Source organism: Lithohypha guttulata (genome assembly GCF_036872675.1).
Source record: "Lithohypha guttulata strain CCFEE 5908 chromosome Unknown scaffold_5, whole genome shotgun sequence".
Classification (NCBI taxonomy): Eukaryota; Fungi; Ascomycota; class Eurotiomycetes; order Chaetothyriales; family Trichomeriaceae; genus Lithohypha; species Lithohypha guttulata.
Genome location: NW_027042754.1, coordinates 136,287 through 157,268, shown reverse-complemented (window position 1 = coordinate 157,268; position 20,982 = coordinate 136,287). Strand labels below are relative to the sequence as shown.

At 49.1% G+C, this 20,982-nt stretch overlaps 5 protein-coding genes across 5 annotated transcripts; 1 reads left to right on the top strand and 4 right to left on the bottom strand.

The window, feature by feature from the left end:
* Positions 1 to 103: 103 nt before the first annotated feature.
* PHO81 (phosphate system positive regulatory protein pho81) lies at positions 104 to 3,121 on the bottom strand (the record flags this gene model as incomplete). The annotated part of the gene is made up of 1 exon (XM_064900825.1): positions 104 to 3,121. One exon carries the CDS (start codon positions 3,119 to 3,121, stop codon positions 104 to 106), a length of 3,018 nt encoding a protein of 1,005 aa, XP_064751901.1.
* A 1,092-nt stretch (positions 3,122 to 4,213) lies between these two features.
* On the top strand, positions 4,214 to 5,041 carry LTR64_006494 (uncharacterized protein; the record flags this gene model as incomplete). Its single annotated transcript, XM_064900824.1, has 1 exon — positions 4,214 to 5,041. The coding sequence occupies one exon, from the start codon at positions 4,214 to 4,216 to the stop codon at positions 5,039 to 5,041; it is 828 nt and encodes a 275-aa protein (XP_064751900.1).
* Positions 5,042 to 5,630: 589 nt separating this feature from the next.
* Positions 5,631 to 7,143, bottom strand: PET9 (ADP/ATP carrier protein; the record flags this gene model as incomplete). The annotated part of the gene is made up of 6 exons (XM_064900823.1): positions 5,631 to 5,680; positions 5,733 to 6,326; positions 6,377 to 6,545; positions 6,877 to 6,927; positions 6,989 to 7,040; positions 7,088 to 7,143. The coding sequence occupies 6 exons, from the start codon at positions 7,141 to 7,143 to the stop codon at positions 5,631 to 5,633; spliced, it is 972 nt and encodes a 323-aa protein (XP_064751899.1).
* A 922-nt stretch (positions 7,144 to 8,065) lies between these two features.
* Positions 8,066 to 8,917, bottom strand: LTR64_006492 (uncharacterized protein; the record flags this gene model as incomplete). The annotated part of the gene is made up of 2 exons (XM_064900822.1): positions 8,066 to 8,710; positions 8,750 to 8,917. The coding sequence occupies 2 exons, from the start codon at positions 8,915 to 8,917 to the stop codon at positions 8,066 to 8,068; spliced, it is 813 nt and encodes a 270-aa protein (XP_064751898.1).
* Positions 8,918 to 14,592: 5,675 nt separating this feature from the next.
* Positions 14,593 to 18,375, bottom strand: TRM8_2 (tRNA (guanine-N(7)-)-methyltransferase (tRNA(m7G46)-methyltransferase); the record flags this gene model as incomplete). The annotated part of the gene is made up of 1 exon (XM_064900821.1): positions 14,593 to 18,375. The coding sequence occupies one exon, from the start codon at positions 18,373 to 18,375 to the stop codon at positions 14,593 to 14,595; it is 3,783 nt and encodes a 1,260-aa protein (XP_064751897.1).
* Positions 18,376 to 20,982: the final 2,607 nt, after the last annotated feature.

Below are 20,982 nucleotides of genomic sequence, written 5' to 3'. Positions count from 1 at the left end.
CTTGTGCTTATCTTACAGTCCGCGTTTGAATTTCGTGCATTCTATTTGACGATGTAGGAGCATGTTCGGCTTCCGATCTTAGTCTATACACTGTTCAAGCCTATCACATATCAATGCTCTCATTGAACCTCAAGATGCCATTCATCTTCATCACCCCATTGACACCCTCAGGCATAGGCGTCCAGCCAGCGCTACTCATACTACTCTGTCTTGTATCTACGTTTTGATCAGACACATCCGAGACAACCACAAGACCAGCTTGCTTGATCGTCTCCATCAAGGCAGGCACTCGCTGTAGGATACGGCTGGTACACATCATGCCCATGAAGTTGTTGCTTTGTGCCAGTCTCGCGCTCTCCTTGATGGAAGAGCTTGGCACAATCGGAGGAACGCTGGTAGAAGTTGTGTGCATGACTTCGTTGTGATATTTGCTGCCACCAAGATCGTTGCATAACAGGACTGGGTAGTTTGGTTGTTTCCAGTTGATGGCTGTACATATTACTGGATTCCATGAAGAGAAGACAATCGACCGCGTCACATCTGGATTCTTAGCACGAAGGCTTCGAGCGTGGTCGAACACTTCGGATAGGACTCGGTCTGCGAAAGTATTAATGTCAATGGTTTGGTAATTACATATTGCCTGTTCCTCGATAGGTGTGGGGTAGAGTACATGCAGGTTGAGGTTGATATTGGTAGGTATTGTCGCAAGCACATCTTTGAGCGTTGCAATTGACCGCTCAAGTCTGAGACGCCAATACTGGATGTCGTTCGCTTCGGCCTCCGATGGGGCAGGAGTCGTACTGAAATCAATGGCTCCGAGTGTAGACAACTCCTCAAGTCGTCGTTGACTGATGGACACATCAAGGCCGTGATGTGTTTTTAGATAGGATGAAGCCACAATCGGGAATCCGTCTCTTGTCATTTGTACACAAAGTCTGAGGTAGTCACCAGACAAGCTTGAACCTGTAATGAGAGCTCCACTGTCGTCACTAGCACTCGTAGCTTTCCAGTATGTCGCAAATAACGTGATCTCTAGTGGTATACCACTATAGGCTTTGACGACTTGGAAGCTGAACTGTATCTGGCCGATGGCTCGCAACCTTGGATCAAACAGTGGCAGAGTACATATACCAGAGCTGCTATCAACCGCTTTGAACACATCTGACAGTGCCACAGATTTTGCTATAACTTTGGAGCCAAAGGTAGGGAAGATCTCGAAGTCGACCGCGAAGCTGTCAAGACTATCGATCTGAAACGATACAACCCGTGAATCCTCCTGTATTGGAAGCATGATATTTCGAGGTATGAGATCCGACATTTTTGAAGAAATGGTAATTCGAGCTGCAGGGTATCGACCTTCATTGAAGAATCGAATAGCCTGAGCACCCCGGTCAAAGTTCAAAGATACCAGCGTCTTAGTGTCGAGATAATTGTGTCCGTATCTGCGAAGAGGGATAATTGGTGGTGGTAGGTAAAGATCCGGGATACCATCCGCATCAACTGGGGCTGGAGATACTTCCATCGCGCTAGGCGGCAGCACTTGCGAGCTCGGTGTTGAAAATCGTGCTTGTTGTCGTGGCAGCACTACTTTGTCCCATAGTAGATCCATGCACTCTAGATGTCCTTCCCACGTAGCATAATAGGTAGCACTTAGACCCTTTTCATCGAGCGCTCCAGCATCTGCACCGTTCTCGAGGAGTAGCTGTAAGCACTTGACCTGGCCTTCGCTTGCAGCGTGAAACAATGGTGTCCAGGAATATAGCTTGTCTCTTTGATTCAGATCGGCGCCATGCTGGTTCAGTAAAAGCAATAGCTGTGGGTCTTTGCTGGACCTGGCTACTAGATGCTGTGGATAGAGACCTTCGGCATCTGGAAGTAGCTGTGCATTCATCTCGAGCAGCAATCGTACAATTTCGGTCAGTCCGTGCTGGCAGGCAAGATTGAGGGGGATGTGGTCATTTTCTCCCGCAGGGTTGATGGCAGCATTTTGAGACAATAGTAGTTGGACACAGTCGATCTTGTTCCTAACAATGCTGTGAATAAGTGGTGTGAAATTATCGTGGTCTCTCAGATCTATCATACTCGGACCGGCCTGTATCAATTTCTCCACCATGCCAAGGCGACCTCTCAGGCATGCGTAGTGAAGTGGGGCTCTGCCATAGACGTCAAGACGTGTGACATCCACGTTCTGACCCAAAGCGAGATCCAGAACATACTCGTTGCCGTAGATTGTAGCCTCGTGCAGGCAGTTACGCTCGTTCATATCGTCTTCGGCATGCAAGTCGACCAGGTTGGATTGGACCAGAGCATCGATTGACTCTTTCGGTGCTTCGCTGATTGAACTGAGAAATATCCTTGTGAATCGTTCTTTTGCACCTTCAGAACTACCGAGCCGCGACACCCACTCTCGAAGCGCATTGGTATTGGCAGCAGCTGCTGCTTGAAGGATTTGAAGGTCGACATCGCTGTCTTCTGTTCCAACTCTTTGACCAATAGTTCGATCTGATGTTCTTCCACCATCATAGTGCAAATTCTCACCTTCGGCCCAAGCTTCTAGATCTTGTCTTGAGGTTGTAGCTCGGTCCGAAAGATCACGAAGGAAATCTCGATTGAAACAAGGCTGTATCTCGACAGCGCGTTGCAAATATAGCTCCTTGGTCCTCGACTTTGACGTTTTGTCCCATTTCTTCAAAATCTTCGAGATTGCTGTTTCATTGACTTCGACGAAATGTTGGAGCTTGTTGAGGTCATTGTCGAACTGCTGAAACCCTTCTACCAGCGTGGCGAAGCTTGCCGAAACACGAGAATTGACTGACGCACGAGCCTGTATTACCCGCTTCTTGTCGAGGAGCGTTTTGAGCCGGAGAGAGAATTCTGCCTCCTTTTGCAAGTAGAAAGTGTTTACCTTCGAGATCTCCCGTTCCAAGCTGAAGAAGAAGACCTGTCGATTTGCGCGCAATGCTGATTGCGCATCTTCCGGTGATGGCACACCTTGCGCGGGGAGAGTCGGCGTCGCGCTTAGTTGCTTGATGAGTTTCTTGAGAGCTTTGTAGTTGAGGAAGCTTGCTGCATATTCCGGTAGGTCCAGCTGCTGACGCTGAATTTGTTTACCGAACTTCATGGTTGAGCGGCCAGTAATCTCCCGTCTTGAGCAGTACTGTGCTTTAAGTTTTGTTGTAGTCGGGTTGAGTTTCTATCACATGGGATCTAGCCGCTTAATCCTCAACTCTCTTCCATCTCGGGGTTCAGCAACGGCTTTCACTCATCGTGCCCGCCTCGAAATGATGCGCAACTTTTAGATCAGCAGGGAGCAAGACGTATACTCTTCTCTAGAACACGAGGCTCATGAAGAATTTTGTGAATGTGTAGTCAGAATTAGAAAACTTCGAGAACGGTCACTGAGGTCCACTATGGCTATGCATGAAGACGACCAATAACAGATCGTGTTTCAGACACGCCCCTTTCGGTGAACGTGTAGGCACGGTGAGAGTGCGACAATCATACAGATGCACTTGGGAGAATAGACCTCCAACTCAGGAGGGAGACAAGTAATCTTGACACTCTTTCAGGTGCCTTACGGCAGGAGAGCAGAGAAGACGGAAGCATGATTGACAGCTGTGTCAGTCGTATGCATAAGACTATTCCGATGAGACGGAACACGAGCAGAACTCAGTATTGATCAGGAAGGTCCGCCGCAACCCCGGCTGTTCACAGGAAACATCATGTTGTTGTGCAAAAGATATTATCACCGTTCCTCGTTCTCAAAATCAATGCTCGGCCTCGATGAAAGTTGTGGTCGCGCGCTTCACCCTGTAACAGCAGGACTACTGAGGTCAATATTGTGTCCAAGCTCAATATGATGGCATCGACAGCAGTTACATCATCAGGACCATTCATAGCGTGTCCTATATCTGGTGCTTCTCCCAGGTGAACGTGCTTGAGCATAGGTAATTACGGCCCGTACTTCGTGCAAATCAGTGCTTGCAGCTGTTTCGAAGAGTGGAAGTCCGTGCACAGAGCTGTCCTCGGTCATACGGCGAGAAAAGCCAAGAAGATGTGCACGATATCCCTTTGTTCATTTCCGCTGGCATGCAACAGTTTGCAGTACGTCGTGCTGGTAAGGTTCTGACAAAGAAATCTCAAAGGCATATTATGCTGTGTACTATCTTCGTCGATCTTCTCTTTGCAAACTGCTGTCAAAATATTGCTGAAAATGACAAGAATTAACATCCATAGTGCGTCACCACTAAGCGCAAGCTCCTCTGCGCAATCCCTGGTCGAACTCGACAAGCAAACACTTTCAACAGAGGAAAAGCAGATAGCGACCGAGCCAAAAGACATGGAGGAGGTACCGCTCATGCTCGCATCAGACTCCAAATCATCGGAAACACCACCTGAGCAAGCTGAACAAGCATCATTGCCCTCCATGAGCAGTACACCCAGTCGAACAGTCCCACGCCTCAACACAACCACCCGAATCAACACAAACAGTGGCCCTCTCCCATGGAAGATCGACGAAACATCATCGCCCTACTCACCTATATCAAGGAAACCCTCCTTCGTCCCACCACCACCACGCTCGCGAGCTTCTCGCACTAGCATCGGCGGCGCACAACATCAACTCCCAACCCTACAAACCTTATCCTCCTCCGCCAACTACAACAACTACTCCCCACCAACTCCCTACACCTACAGCAGCAGCCCAAACAGCCAGACCGTCGACCTCACAAGTCCCCCAGGCTACTCCCAAAACTCCCACGACTCATTCAGCGATCGCTCGCCCTACGAGAACAGCACACCATTTTACAGCAACAGCCACTCATTTAGCGTCTCGAGTCCAGTGACTCCAACACGACGCGGTGGAGGTATCCTTGACAACGATCCGGATATCTATCTGCGAGGAGAAGGCGATGCAGACGAGGAGACGATGTGGGATACGGCGGCCAAGTGGGCGAAGATTGCTGGGAAGAGGTTGAGTCAGGGTGAGCAGCAGCTGTGGAAGATGGTGAGTGCGGTTACGAACACTGAGGGTGAGGACTGAAGATACATTGTGGATAGGTTGTGTTGGAGTTTAGTATAGTTCTATTTTGTGTAAGCATGACTTTGTGTGTATCATTAGAAAGGAATGCCAGAAGAAATTATTCAAAGAACGTCCCAATCTCTTTTTGTACACGTAGGGTGTGTGCCGTGGAGAAATGAGCAGCAAGCATTAGCAACGTTTATGGTCGTAACTCAAGTTCACGCAAAGGCACAAGTTACGACTATGTTAAGGGGGTTATGAAAAGCGCATCACGGAAGAAGGAGAGGTGGTATAGGTGAAGAAAATCGACGCCATTCATTGAGTGCAAAGGCAGTATGAAGTACAATGATACACAAAGAGGCATGACACCTCAAGCCTGCGATATCGATGAGTCCGATACAACTGCCTTCATCGCCTCTGTATGCCTTGAATTCTTGTCTATTGGCAACACACCCCGACAACTTTTCACACCCTCCATAAACCTCTCAATGTATTATTTTGAAACACTTGCGCCCAAAGTCGCAGGGAGTATCTCGCGTAGACTGCGCACATTCCACTGCACGCAGTTGCAATTTTGCTTGGTTGAAATCGTAGTGGTAGGAAAGGCAATTTAGCCAGAGCCACCCTTGAAGGCCTTGCCGAACATGAGAAGCTGAGCCTCTGAGAAAATTGTTAGCGCATACGCGACATGGAAGTGTTGAGTCAGACTTACGATCGTAGATGGAGAGCACACCAGCACCAGCAACACCACGGAGAATGTTGGCACCAGCACCCTTGAAGAATGATCGGATACCTTCAGCAGCCATGATTTTTCGGGCAGCGTCCAAAGAGCCGGCGTACTTGACGGCCTCACCAGATGTCATCATCATTCGTCGTCGGATAGTGTCCAATGGGTAGGAAGCAATACCAGCACCAGTGGTAACACCCCAACCGAGCAAGAAGGAGACCAAGAAGTTACCCTCAAGAGGACCGACCAGGATGACAGGCTTGAGTGAGTCGTACATACCGAAGTACAGACCACGGTAGACCACAATACCAAGAACGGAAGGACCGAAACCACGGTAGAGACCAGCGATACCATCGGAGGCGAGAGTCTTTCTGTAGACATCGACAAGACCGTCGAACTGTCGACCACCACCACCCTTGGAAGCGGACTTGGCGTCGTTGGCTAGACGGGTACGAGCATAATCGAGCGAGTAGACGAAGAGGAGGGAGGTGGCACCAGCAGCACCACCTGAAGCCAAGTTGCCCATCATCCACTTGGCGTAACCATCTCGCTCCTTTTTGAAAGCGAACATGCTCTTGTCTGAAAAATGTTACTAATTGTTGCTGCTCGGTCAAGGTATGCCAACTTACAGGTGTCACGGAAAGCGAAGTTCAGAGCCTGAGTAGGGAAATATCGGATAACGTTGGCAGTGTTACCTCTCCACAGGGCCATAACACCCTCGCTCTTTGAGGTTCTGCTAAAGCAATCGATGATACCATTGTATTTTCTGTCGAGACGGCCAGCTCTCAACATTTCATCCTAAAAGACTGATGTTAGCGCTGTATCGTAGGCAAACTCAGGATCGAGGTAGGCTTGAGTCGTGGTATGTTGTGGTTTCGTGTATTTGAAGTATGAACAGGTTGCGCATCTGCAAGGCTGCACATGCAACATCGCATGGCATCTTACACGAAAATAGTGTTCGTCTTCTTCTACTGGTCTTTGTAACCTTTGTAGCGGACATCGCAATGACGGGAGAGAGCGGTCGCCGTGTCTTGCATATCGAGTTACGCAGATATAGTATTCTTTTGGACTCTTGCGGTGCTTTGCGGGCAGGAGGAATAAGGGGTTGAGGGCCGTGACGGAGACATACCTGATTCTGAATGAGAAGCTTGACTCGCTCGATAGGAGCAGCGGCAGTTTTCTGTCTTTCTGTCAGTAAAATGGTTCCGGAGACCCTTATCAGGGCTAAATCGGGTACTGACCGAGACGGCAGCAGAAACACCACCCATCAAGAAATCAACCACGAATCCAGGCCTGCAACGTAATGAGCTTCGGAAGCACGATTCTCTGAATCTACTCACATGCCCATGAAGGACTTCTTTGCCTGGACGACCTCACCCTCCACTTTGCCAGACATGTTGGCGGCTTGGGGTCAGGACGATCAACAAATACCAAACGGAAGAGGTGGTCGACTCTGCGATCCCAGGTGAATGGCTATCGACGATGCGATGCCAGAAGAGCGGAGAGAGAAGATGAAGAGGATAAGACGAGATAAATTATTGTCAGAAGACAAAATGTTCGAGAGAGGAGCAGGTGAAAAGAGCTCGAAAGCTCAAACCAGCTTTTCGGTTAGGCGCTAAATTTGACCTAGTGCGGTCCTTACCAAAGCAAGTTTTCCGAAATGATCCGATCGCCCAAGCCCGGCGAAGACCCTTTTGACCCTGTCGCCATGGCAATCTCTGCCGACAAGAAACATTTTCGTTGCGTCGAAGCCTCGTTCTCCTGAATGCTCTCACAAGTTTTCAAAAATGTTGGAGCGTTTTATCTAGCTTGGCCTTCAGCAGGCAAACACAAAGAGCTCGTACCTCGTGGTAATTGATGCATTTGCACGATGCGCCATTCCGCACGCCCGCTCGACCTACCTTTCGCAGTCATTTCATCTGCCTCGCCGACATGGCCGACTCTGTCCCTGGCCAAGACCCGTCGAGCCCTTGAACTTTTCCAAGAAGACCCACAACTTAACGCAACTCGTTATTGCCTCATATCCACTCAATTTAATATAGTCTATCCGTACTTCACTGCGAAGGAAAAGGAGAATTGGAGACTACTGTTGGTTGTTCACATCAGGTATCTTGACACACGACATAATGTCTTGAGCTTTGAGAATAGGACTTCTACGTATTGACCTTCTTACGCTGAACATTAAAAGCTCGTCCTCTGACCAACGTAATCGTTGAGTGGGCACATCACTTTAGCATGCAGTTGACGACCTAGAACGATACAGTTTCAGCGGTCTACTGGATCATGCATGCGACATCTGCTTTACATATTGAGCTGTGCTAGTCGATGAATGTAGCTGGGTCACGTCTCGTTCGATCTATCTTCAAGTCAAAAACATCGAGTCTTTGATAACCCCCTGTGACGTCGTGATACTGCTTTCCTTCGACGCACTGGTTCAGATCCAGGTCGGCATAGAGAATATCAGGCTCTTTCTGCAGAAAGTCTCTTGTTTGCTTGGAGCCTGTTGATTCGTCTATCGTAAAGCCAGGTAATAAAGCACCGGTGGGATCCAAAAACATCGATGCGGCTTGAGGTGCTGCGTCAAGCTGCGCTTTTATCGTGGTTGCTTGAGAAGTATGCGATGCGATCACTTCTTTGCAGGCATCATCGACGAGGCCAGCTGACACGATACCAAAGCACTTGGCCTCGAAGCAGTGAGCCGCTGCTCTGATTCTGTTGGCCGCAACGTTGTTGTAATTGACAGGCGCTTTCATGCTTTCTGGGTTGTAGCTCTGCGCCACATTCTCCTGCAGCCGTGTTGGCCAAATTCCAGGCCACGTCGATATATGAACCTGCTCCGCCTGTGTCATAAGTGCATATCGCGCGAGTGGATTCGTGTTCTCTCCACATATGAGTGCTCCTATGTTACCAAATTTGGTCTGCGCAACCCGCAATCCTGCTCCATCTCCAGGACTCCAGGTTAGCTTTTCAAAGAAAGTAGGCATTAGTTTCCTGTGATGTACCAGTACAGTGCCATCATCGCCAATCAGGACGTTAGAGTTATACATTGTCGCAGTGCTGTGTCGAGACTTCTCTGAAAAGCCCATGTTGACCATGACTCCAAGACGTTTGGCTGTACTTCGAATGGCCTTCAGCTCTTCGCCGTCAGCGTATATGGACTCCTGTGCCATGCGGAAAAAGAAGTCATGATTCTGGTGAGGTGCTTGAATAGCAGACCATACTGGAAAAGCAGGTATGAAAGTTTCTGGGAATACGACCAGGCTGGCCGAGTTCCTCGCAGCCTGCTGGATAAGATTGATAGCTTTGTGTGTAGTTTGGGTAGCTGACAAAAATATAGGTGATGCATGACATATGGCAGCTCGTAATCTGCAGGCGGGAAGTGCCATATCTATTGGTCGAAAGTCACTTGGAGGAGGCAGCGAGTTCTGCTTCTTTCAACTTGCCAATCATGCGAAGCAAATCTAGACGCGACATGGGCTGTGAATCATAACATAAAGATGGTGCTGAAGCATAATCACGTTTTTTGTTTCGAGCTTGGTTGAAACACAATACTCAGTAGCTGAAGCGCCTGGACCGAGGCTGCGGTTGGTGTCGTGGAGATACCTATATAACAGCCAAATTTACGCGAGCCGCCGGCCACTTTGGATTTGTCGTTAGATGCGTGATAGCTTGTGCACTGCGTATGCCTAGTGGCCAGTAGGTCCAGGAGGATAATATAAACGCTACGTTGAGGATCGCGTCATGAACAGTGCATTTACCTATGCTTGAAGCGCCAGAAACACTGAAAGAGTTGCCGGCAAAAAAAAATTGGGATTGGTCATCAGCATCCTAACAACGTCTCAAGCTAGGAGCCCTTGCGTTGTCCATTCATTGCTCGTGGTTCAGCTCATCATTCGAAGGCGAAGATTGAACTGTGGCGGAGTCATTTGCAAAGTATGATATTGTCCTATATTTGTGCGCAGACCGTGCAAATAAGACAATAACTATGTTTGGACTCCTAAGAAAGAAGCGAGTGCTGTACCACCACCCGAGAGATTCCCGTCTTTGTGTTGAAGCGACTCTGTGGCCAAAACTTTCGAGAAGAACTCAAAAGTTCTGTTGTTGCGTGCGTAATGTACTTCGTATCGGAAAGCTACCGATGGCTCAAGGTTCGTACCAAGTGTAGGGAATGCAACTGGAGCGCCATTCAGCGTCAACACCGGGATTGTTCTTTTGGCCTCTGGAGGGGTGGTTCGTTGCAAATCCTCCAAGTAAATACTTCCAAGATCTGTTCTCAACTTGTTCAATCTTGCTTTGTCCAAATCCATCGCGAATGGCCTGATCTCGACCTGCGAGATCAGGTCGATATCCTTCGACCATATGCGCAACCAAAATCGACCATCCCAAAGGAGGATGCGACTTTTGTATTCTCTATTGTTATTACAGCTCTTCGGGACGGCCGGCTCGAAGCGCATTCCCAATTGATGTAACTCGCCTCGTCTCATTGGCTGACGAAACAACTGGAAACGCTGGCGATGTCCATGCCCGCTTTCGGACGGCACTTTTCTTATTACCACAAGATCCTGCTGGAACTCTGCAGACGAGGTGGACGAGTTAGAGATGGGATGGTCTGGCTGGAAGACATATGGTATGAGGCTTTGTACAATGTCTTGTTGTAGAAGGAGAGGTAATGTACCTGTTTTCAGCGGAGAAACAAATTCCACGAGTCTTCCCATAAGATAGCTGAATGGCAACACATCATTATGGTTGAGACAGCGGTCAATTTCGACGCACAATAAGCCATATTGGCCATGTATGCAAAGGTGCAGTGCCCTCCTTGCTAAAGAGACTGCATCCTGGAAGGCTTGGTGCGATTGAGACTGCAACCGCTGCTGGAAAGCATGAAGTCCCTGGCTTTGGAGCGCTTTAGGCAAAGTATGTGTCCTCATTTTGCGTATTGCGTTTCGAGTTGTGAAAGTTGGATCATGGTTCGTATGGTCGTCCACATATGGTATGGCAAAATGTGCGCATGTCGACAGAATCTGTGACTTTCGAAAAGGCAATAGAGGTCGATGTAGATGTATGCCATCATGGAATGTCTCGGCAAAACGAAAGCGCTGATGAGCAGTGTCGACGACATTTGCATTAGACCACGACTGAGCACCAAAAATCTTTTCGCAGCAGGGTATTGCCGATTTCCTATCCATAGTATGGAGATTGAGCCAGCTAGGATTATTGTTTCTGGTCAGGCGATACAACAACGTTTCGATCTGATCATCGTGGTGCTGACCTACAAAGATATCTTTGCACTTTCGCTTTAGTGCCTCTGAGGCTATGAGTTGGTAGCGCTTAGCTCTAGCGACGTTCTCAAGACCCTTGGTCTGGTCAGGTGCGCAATCCTCCCACTTCATGGTAAGGATTTGGGCATCTATGCTCATCTCTTGCAAATACTTTTGCACCCTCAATGCTTCCAGCGTACTACCATCTCTCATCCCATGATCAACAATAAACGCATGCAAAGAGAAAGCACACCTGCTCTCATCCGTAGGATGTGCCGTGTGTCGAAGTAGATAAGCAAGAGCCATGGAATCGGAGCCTCCGCTAACACAAACGCCTACATTGTAAGGACTGTCTTTTCCCGTAGGTTGGAATCTATTAAAGATTCTACGAAAGCGCGTTTCGACTGAGAAGAGCTGTTCCGAGAAAGCACTCAATGTAATATGGGGTGATGTTAGGGCACCGAGCCGAGCTGCCATGCTCTGCTCTTCGAATTTTTGGTCAACTAGGATCGTCCACAAAGTGGTTCGCCGACTTGAACATCAAGGTCAATCTCTCTTCTCGACACAGCGACGCCAACAACGGTGCCATATTGTCAAAGCAAGCATTGATGATGTTCACATGTGAATGGAAGTGTCATTCAAGAGCGAAGAACGAGACGCGACCATTTCGCTAGGACACGTCGCACGCGTCAGCAGTTAGTTGTGTGCTAGTGGATCGACGAACGATGCTTATTCGCTGCAATCGAGAGGTAGTCCACTCCGGCGAATTAGAGAGGTCGGTCTGATTTCGGACTATAGCAGCCGTAAGTGCCATTCGATAACCTCTGCTTTCTGGGTGAACGATCAGGTGCGATACCGATGTTGTGTGATTTCGGCAATACTACTCGGAAATGCCTAAAGCTGGCCAGGATCAATACTCTACGTGACCGTTTTCCTGCTCGCTCAGTACGCCTAGTGGCGAGCGTGGCTAGCCTCGAATCATGGAGGCTGGAAACATTTCAACAACAAGCTTTCGATAGACAGCTACCTGCTATACTACCACAAGCGCTCGACAACGTCCCTCCTGCGTGTCATAAATGGTTTGAAAGCGTAATTCCTCACGATAGTAAGGATTTCAAGGAAGTGCGAGAAGCACGGCTTAAGTCGTCCTACTGGCAGGCACATTCACAAAGTGTCGTCCCACTAGAAATAACAAGTCAACTATCGGATGATCCTGGTAACTCTACATTCGAGACTATCAGCGCGCCGCTGGAACTTTTACTGGCTTATTTGGAATCAGGTCCTGACCAAGCGGCTTCTACAACGTCGATATACCTTGCTCAGCACGATCTACGAGACCTACCAAAACCGCTTCAAGACGATCTACCAACTCCAGAGCTGGTGATCAGAGCAGGAAGAGGTGATGTGTACAGTAGCTCTCTATGGCTCGGCAAAGCTCCAACATACACTCCCTTACATCGTGATCCTAATCCCAATCTATTCATGCAATTAGCTGGCAGGAAGACTGTGCGCTTATTCCGACCCGAAGTAGGTCATGCCATATTTGAACTAACACAGCGACTTCTAAAGCATCACCCGAAACATCCTTCCTCGATAACTCCTGCTGAAATTTCACCTATCTTCAGGGGAGAAGAAATGATGCAAGGATCGGAAAGAAGAATTCTGCACGATCTCGTTTGGGCTGATATTGCTTCGGAGCAAACAAAGGAGACTGAAGCAATCTTGCAGCATGGGCACGATGCGATTTTGCATCCTGGTCAGGCTCTGTTCATTCCGAAGGGCTGGTGGCATTCTGTCAGAGGCTTCGGAAGAGGCGTGATAGCTAGTGCTAATTGGTGGTTTCGATGAGTGTGAGTGAATTGGGAAAGTACATCAGCCAGTCGTGGCAAATGGAAGCTCAAGTGCACCTTCATGAATGGGTTTGAAAAGTTGTCGTCTTACGTAAGGAACGATTTGCGTGAACAATATCGTAAACATAACAGCAAGTCTGATGTTGCTTTCGCAACAGTGCGCCGTGAAGGAAATAGGTCCTCCCACCAAAGGGATCGCACTTGCCTTGACAGTGTCAGGCATCAGATCAGAATGAACGAAAAAGACAGTGGAAGGCGACACCTGTCCAGCTACCCAAGATTCCCGCTCGATCATCGCTAGGGTTGCTACCGCGCACACCTAGATCGACGTGCATCTGGTGCTGCAACTGACTTCGAAGCAATTTGCGTGCAAGTAAGTATCCAGCATTGACACTTGCTTTCAATGCTCAGGACTCTTCCCGAGAAAGAGCTTGGCAGCTGAAAGGCTGTCAGCTGGATCAAGCCTCAATTGGGTATCAGGTACAGCGTCCTTGCCTGCTACTAAGCCGTCTCAAGATATAGCAAGGATATGCTCATCAACCAATCATGGTTCTTCACACCTCATAGGCAACATCGGGAAAGTAGGCGTTGCTACACACCACCAAGCACAATGGTCACCTCGAAGGCGTGTCCCGAACATGACAGGTCACATTCACTAATTCGAGCAAGGCAACGGTGCCCCTTGCTCGCCGTAACGAGCGGCATCGACGCAGGCAAAAACGACCAACGAATGCGGGGGGCACAGTCCGTACTCGTGTGTGCACACATACTAGTGCATAGGACAACACTAATGCAAATCATGGGACGCCTCTCCAGAGATCAATGATGTTGCAGTATCACACCTCATACGACCATGCTCATTATGGCTGAGCACCACGGTCCGGACCTCCGACGGCTAGCTTGACCACATTTTTGGGGCTCGATCCTTTCATTTATTAGGTCGGTTTCGGCTGATGGGGAAGGACTAGCTAGCCTGCAACTCAGGATCATCGATTTCTTGGCCGACATGCGGTATGCTCGAACTCCCTGCCGTCAGGCCTGATAGTCCATAAGCGATCACGGCAGTATGAACTAGTAAGGCCTCTAGTGTGGTAGTGTCGGTCCAGCATGTCCCTCACGTTTGCCTTGGCACTCCAATGGCATGGTTTCGTGCCAACGGTCATCAAAAATATTGCCTATCGATACGTTGGTATTCATGGAAGCAAGAAGAAAGGCATCGATACGTAGTGCCACAGAGCCTAATCTCTGCAGCCAGAGATCATTGTTTCACAATCGATTCGTCTCGACATAGTACTATGGCTTGGCGTACCAACGTGGTCGCCCGCAGACAAGTGGAGTAGAACAACCCCTTAGCTCTGACGCTAAGCAAAGAGTGCAAGCACTACACTTCAAGCCCTACCATTTGCCAGGCTAAATTAGCTTCAAGGTACCAAGGTCACTCATCCCACGTACTACTAGCAGGCAATGCCTCGGCGACAAACTATCTCCACGCGTCCTCTCACTCAGGCACGGGGCGACGCGGGAAGGTCTGACAAATGCTACGAAGAGCACACCGCTCCTTCAACGCGAGATTGAAATCTCTGGTGATAGGTGAAGAAGCAATGACCGTACAGTAGTATTAGCATGCCTCGGCAGACTTAGGCTTGCCACGATCAAAAGCTGGGCTGCTACGATACATGACAATACACTCGGATGTGGAAATCAAGAAAATGCCCTTTCGGAAACAACACAAGCCTTCTATTTCGCCTTCTTCTTCGGCTTGTCCTTTGATCCGTGACGCCCACTAAAGCTAACCTCATCAAACAAAAAGCCAACCATCTCGTCTAGGACCGTGCACACCAAATGTTCATTCAGCCTCTTATTATTCATCACAGCCGCTAGCCTTCTCGCTGCACTCTGCGCGTTAGCACGCCCGACCACACTGCCAGCTAGCTCAGGGATTAGCGAGCTTAACACAAGTGCGGCCTCACGTCGACTGTGGTCTTTTTGTGCCTTCGTTCTAGGAGGATTGGGTGTTCGCTTCCTCACTTCCTCGCTCTGGTTCCCAGTACTGCCAGCCTCTGAGTCTTTGGAGTCAGAAGATGGCCACATTGTGGTCCTCGCTTTCTCAATGTAACGCAACAATGCCGACTCTGAGAACAGAGCAGAAAACGAGTCACGGACTTTGCGCTCCACCGTTCCACCAAGTAACTGGTGGATCACGACGACCACAGCGCGGCCTCGCAACCAATTGTTACCGCGGTTGAGTTCAAAGATCTCAAGGAAGATATCGCAGATGGGCTTAACGAAAGGTGCCAGTTCTTTGTCTTCAAAGGCACGTAACTCGGCTTCCGCCTCGGCGATGGAGCCTGGTTGAATGATCACATCGTCAGAGGATGAGGTACTACTGACCACGGTGTTTGGCATAGGCGAGGTCATTTGACTGGTTGCTGCTGAGATGAGGTTCTGCCCTGCAACGGAGAGCTGATCAAGCACGGCCACATTGCCTAGAAAGTCGTCCATGCCGTCTGTAACTGAATTGTAGATCCGTGTCACCATGTCTTGGGTGTTCACGGAATTAGGTGTGCTATCGTTCTTCTTCGGTTGACTAATAGCTTGTTGTGATAGAAAAGAACGGAATTCGCGGCTGCGGCAGACGTCAGGCATACGCAAAAGTTGTTGCAACCAGGCTTCGAGTGCAAGTCGACGCCCGTGCAGAAATTGCTTCTGAAGTTTCAAAACTACACGTCGTCTTGGGAAGTCCATATTACGCGTAGATGGATAGCGTCTTCGCAGCCTTTGATGCAAGCTGTGGAATTCGCTGTAGCGATGCGCTATGGCCCATGATGTTGCAGGCAGTTGGTCACCAGCGTGACGCCGTACCTTGATGATGTAAACTGCATACTCTTGACCATCGTCTTCACGTCCGACCATGACTGACTCTATATTGATAGAGGCTCGGCCATATAAACTGTTGTCGCTTTCCTGGACGATATACTGCTGCCTCTGAAGCTCCTTACGACGTATCTCACGTTGGAGACTCGCTTTCGATTTACCCAGGATTCGCAGCTCAGCGACATTGTTAGTCAGCTCGGCCTTTCGAGTTAAAGTATCAACAACGGCTTCTTGAGACACCAAACGTTCAATATCATCTGAGAGAACCGTTATGGCTTCTGTCAAGCCCAAATCACTCGGAGCTGCTTGGTGTATCTCCTCATCCGGCTGGTCCTTGTGCTCTTCCCCGTGGTCAGCGTATTCGTCTTCTACAAACTTTGCTTCATCGCCAAAGAGGTCATTGTCTTGAAACACACCAATTCTCCCAGATGTATTGACCAAACCTAATGTCGCGAGGCTGGGTTTAATCCTCGCGTTGACTGCATTTCCAGAACGAGCTGTATCTAACGATGGACGACTGAATGTTTGAGGTGATAAAGCGGCACCAAAGAGAGTGTCGTTCTCCAGGTCTGTTACGTCCGTGATCGGGCTTTGTGACATGATAGTGTTTAGCGCAGCTTCCATATTCTCGATCACCTCGGGCTCTGCATGCGGATCTCCGGTAGTAGAGTCATTGCCAATGCTTTGAACCGATAATGAAAGAGGGTCATTGTCGTATTCATCGTCAAACAGTGGTCGATCGACGTCTAACGACCGACGAACTGGCATGACCTCGTCAAATGCCTTCAGGGTAGCAAGTCCTTTGACGTCCGAGGAGGAAAGAGCAGCCCTTCGGAGATCTCGTGACTTGCTTATCTGCGCTTGCGAACTGATCCTGCTAATGGGTGGTGTATACGTTCTAGGTCGAGGTGAAGTTGGTTCTGTAGTGGATGTGCCATTAGCATCAATACTATGCCGTGATTCTCTCACAGCTCTGCCTTCATCAGAAGCGAGAAACTTGTAGTATAGATCTGATTCACAAAACTTTGGCCAATATTTCTGCTCCAATTCTTCAAGAACGGCAGATTGAGCGGACAGTATCGCCATTCGTGCAGTACGATACTGCTCAGGCGTAGCTCTTCGACCAGCTTGCAGGAAGTCTTGAACACCATCTTGAAGCTCTTTTGGCACATTTAGATCGCTCTTCAATATGTACATCTCGGCAATCTGTGCAATGTCTAGCCGGTCTGTGTTGGTCCACGTCACTGTGGCCGATAATTTCTCGTCCCCGAAGTCGTCTTCGAGCGGGTTGCGAAAGCCATCAACCACAACCCAGAATTGAACAAATGCCATCTTCTTCTGTCTTTCCATGAACTCCATGAAATACGACAACCCAGAAGAGGTGTGCATGATGTCGACTATTGTCCAATTTGATGCTCTAACTGGACGACCAGTGTCAACCTCCCCAGCCGTATTGCCATTGACTGCGACCTCCAATTTTGTCGTCTTCGCTATCTTTTGATCAAGCACACGCTTGCCCATCTCCAAGCGTCGTAGATAAACAGGATCTTGACCCTCGACCTGTCGCTCTCTGGCGAGCTGACTAGCGATCTGATTTCGGAAACGACGAGCATCTGCAAGTGTTTCTGTTTTCCGAATCGTCCGGACGAACCTTTCGAACGCCCGCTCACTGTCAAGAGGTTGAAGGCGTGGGATTTCGGCTGGAAGCTGTTTTCTCGCAGCTGTCGAGGTATGCTCGTCAAGTGCAGCACGCATCCTTCTGACAGTCTTACGATCCTGTAAGGTCGTTGTTCCATATGCTTCGACAATCTGATTCCAGGTATCAGAATCTGCAAGCAACTGCAATACTGGAAAGAGCACAGCGCAGGCAACAATCTCTTTAACGAGAATCAAGACAGTTCGGCTTCGGACCATGCTGTCGTCGAGAAGCAGGGGCAGCACACGGACAAGAATCTTTCTCATATGTTCCTGCTGAGGTGATTTTGTATCTGAGAACGTTAAGGATGCAGCAGGGTGTAATTTGCCATCTCTGTATGCGCCGGCAATAGCTAGGTCTAGCTCATCTGATTCTGGGAGGTTGCGTTGTAAGGCGCGACTTTTGATGGTTCTTTCTGCGTTCTCAAACTCGTGAAGGTGGTTCGTTATTATAGGAAGGATCCGGGCAACAAGCATACCAACCAAATCTTCGCGCAAGACCCTATCTCTTAATTCGACTGCGGCGATCCGTATATGCCGGTCGATCTCGTGAAGAAAACATGGTCGCGATGAGATATTTTTGTACCAGGAGCCAATGAATTCACGCAAGGCAAGGTCTATCAATTGGTCAAGGGATTTAGAGACAGTCAAGGAAGTTGGATACAACTGCATTGCTTCATAATGCAGACTGTTATTGTACCGTGCCAGCTCTGTAGGCCATGCAGTCGGGAGGGTAAAGGCAGGGTAGGTGCGAGAACGGCGGGGTGGAAGCGATGAAGAGCCCTTGATCGTTGTCAGGTTCAGCCAAAGAAGGACCAATATGGTGGACAAGGCCCCAATGAAGAAAGCATTGGCGAGATGCCATAGCACTGGAGCAAGCCTCACAGCAATGCCCCACGCAACCAGAGTAGCGAAGCCAGCGAGGAAGAGTTGCGATCGGTCGAGGGTCATCGTCGGTACTCATGACGATGCCACATCTTGCGGCTCGAGGCCAAGCGCGATCGTCAACTCATATTGGGACAGACATAAAATCAAGGCGCTCGTCATGTAGTCGAATGCAAATTGATATAAGATGTTGATACCCTATTTGAGCAGACGCGTCTTTCTCATCTATCACTTAACGAGCGGAAGCATGTTTTACTGAGAATCGATCACCATGACATCATACCTCTCTCCGACTGTAAATTTGGGCTTGAGGCGTTAACATCCGGATAAAAAACACCGTGAATAAAAACATACTTTCACTACCTCAGAGTAAGCGCCGACGATTCAGACAGATGGGCATTCTTGCATCAATCAAGGTTTTCAGTCTCCGCGAGGCAGGTCGATGGCCAGTTACCTGAATTCGTCCTCAACACATCACTCTTGAAACACCTTGAGCATTAATCAGCCAAGTATGCCCCCAATACCAAGTCTCACCAAGTCTGTCGAGGCGTGCGTAAAGGTGGTGCCTGCGATTGTGCACAACGGCCGCACGGCAGTGACTGCTAGTAGCCCATATCGTTTCGGCACCGTTGGATGTGAGAGAATCAGGTACGGATGCTTGAAGGCTTGTCGGAACAGATAGTCCACAACGTGCTTGCTCAGGGCATGAGCAAGCCACAGCAGAGTGCTAGGTCTATCCATACCGATCATACATCGTGCGTCTTATTCGTGACCATGTGTCGGCAAGCGAGGTAGCGGGGTGAGCGGATTGTCGGTAGAGCCAAGTCCTCACGAACATACTAGGATGAGACATGAATCGAGAGGACGCCATGCCACACACTCCTCAAGTCCTATAACAAGATAGATCATGCACAGACAAACATCCACAGCCGTTAACTGACGAATTTGAGACTGAGGAAGACCTGGCAACAGCCGACGCATGTGCGCAAGTCTTGTCAAACACTCATAGGCAATGTACAGGCTGGCGCGACTGCTGTGTGGCCATATAGGCTAAGAACAATTTTCTGGCTCAATCTAGCTCTTTAGCCGGCGCCATGTTGGTGTCAATCCTGGTAACATAAAGCCATACCTAGGTGCTAGCTCCAGACAACTCAGCGCCCAGGTGCTCGTGTTATTCGTACGCCATCATTGATAGTCTTTCCGTGCTCGATAGTGGAAGATGAATGGTCAAATAGTCGCCAAGATCTTTACTCATCTTCCAGGCATATTTTACGAACTGCGAGACTGCAAATAACCATGTCTTAGTGTGGCAGTGACGAGAAATGCATCGTTACGCGCTCACATCACGTCCGAGCAGCTGGTCGAAGTTTCCCTCGGTCTTGTATATGTCGCCTTCGAAACAAGGGCTCGTACATTTGACACGACTCCTCAAGCTAGACCTGCCCTCAATTTGGGGTCCTCGCACTCCATTGGTAAGCTCTCATTGACAGCAAGAAATCCATAAACCCACCTTGGTGTCCCTTAAAGATATGTTGTACAGCGCAAGTGCTTCAAGGACTATGAAATCGCATCCATAACTACAATCACTGACTTCTGGGTTTACGTTGTAGGCGTAAAGAACCGAGGAAATTCTGGTTGTGGTATGCGTGGACAGAGCAGCAAATTCTTCGAGCAACCTCAATCGTTGTATCTATATCGAGTATTTATAAAAGCTTGTGATGCCGTTGAGCCACACGCTCATCGGCCATTGTGCCCATGTGAAGAGGAAAGAGCAAGCATCTAGACGAACCTTGCTCCGCAACAGTGGATACGCAAACTACAGTATTTCGTGGTTCCAACGTGGAGACACGTTTTGCAAAGCGGGCGGAAAGCGAGCATCCCGCTTCCGCGCGTGGGCCATGTGACACAACTGATCGGACTGCGCTCTTTACGGCCTGATCGATTCATTCCTCCCGCAATTTGGGGATAACGGCATGACCCGTGGTGCCGCTGAAAAGCACGTTCAGGCACGCGCAATGCTTGCTCGGATGCTAGATCCATGGTAAGGCAAGTGATGTCGTCCACTGCCACTGGCTCAAAAATGCAAGATTGCAACCTAAGAGTTCAGAGATGCGGTAAATTGATGTCAGCTGAATGAACTGGTTCACTGGCATGAAATCCATGTCTCGATCGCTTGCGAGTCATGTCATACACCGCTTCCAAAATGGCTTACCCTACTTCCAGCATTGTCTAGCCTCGCCGTCTCTCCCTTCGACACGGTAGATCCGTCGCTCTTGCCTATCAACGCAACAATGCAGCCTCAAGGTATGTTCTTCGTACTCATACTTTCGGCTCAAATAAGTAGTCAAAGCTTCGAAGTAAGCATTCTGTTGACGTCTTTACGACCCGAAGGTCTGGATCTATGCACGTCCAAGCCACGGAAGAACGAGGAATGTGTACAGTCGTCCTGACTCGATGTGACACGCATCTGGCCTCGAAAGCGTCACAAAAGACATTGCACCCACAACGTATCACCTTGTTTCCTTACACCTCACAGTGTTCCACCTCAAAGTTTAACGCTCGTCATCAAGTAACGCTACTGGTGCAGGGCTGTGCATGGAACCGTGTGCTGTCCACGCAGGAACTCTGTTTGCGAAAGCATCAACCTATTGCATTCTTACCGCTGTTGCCTGA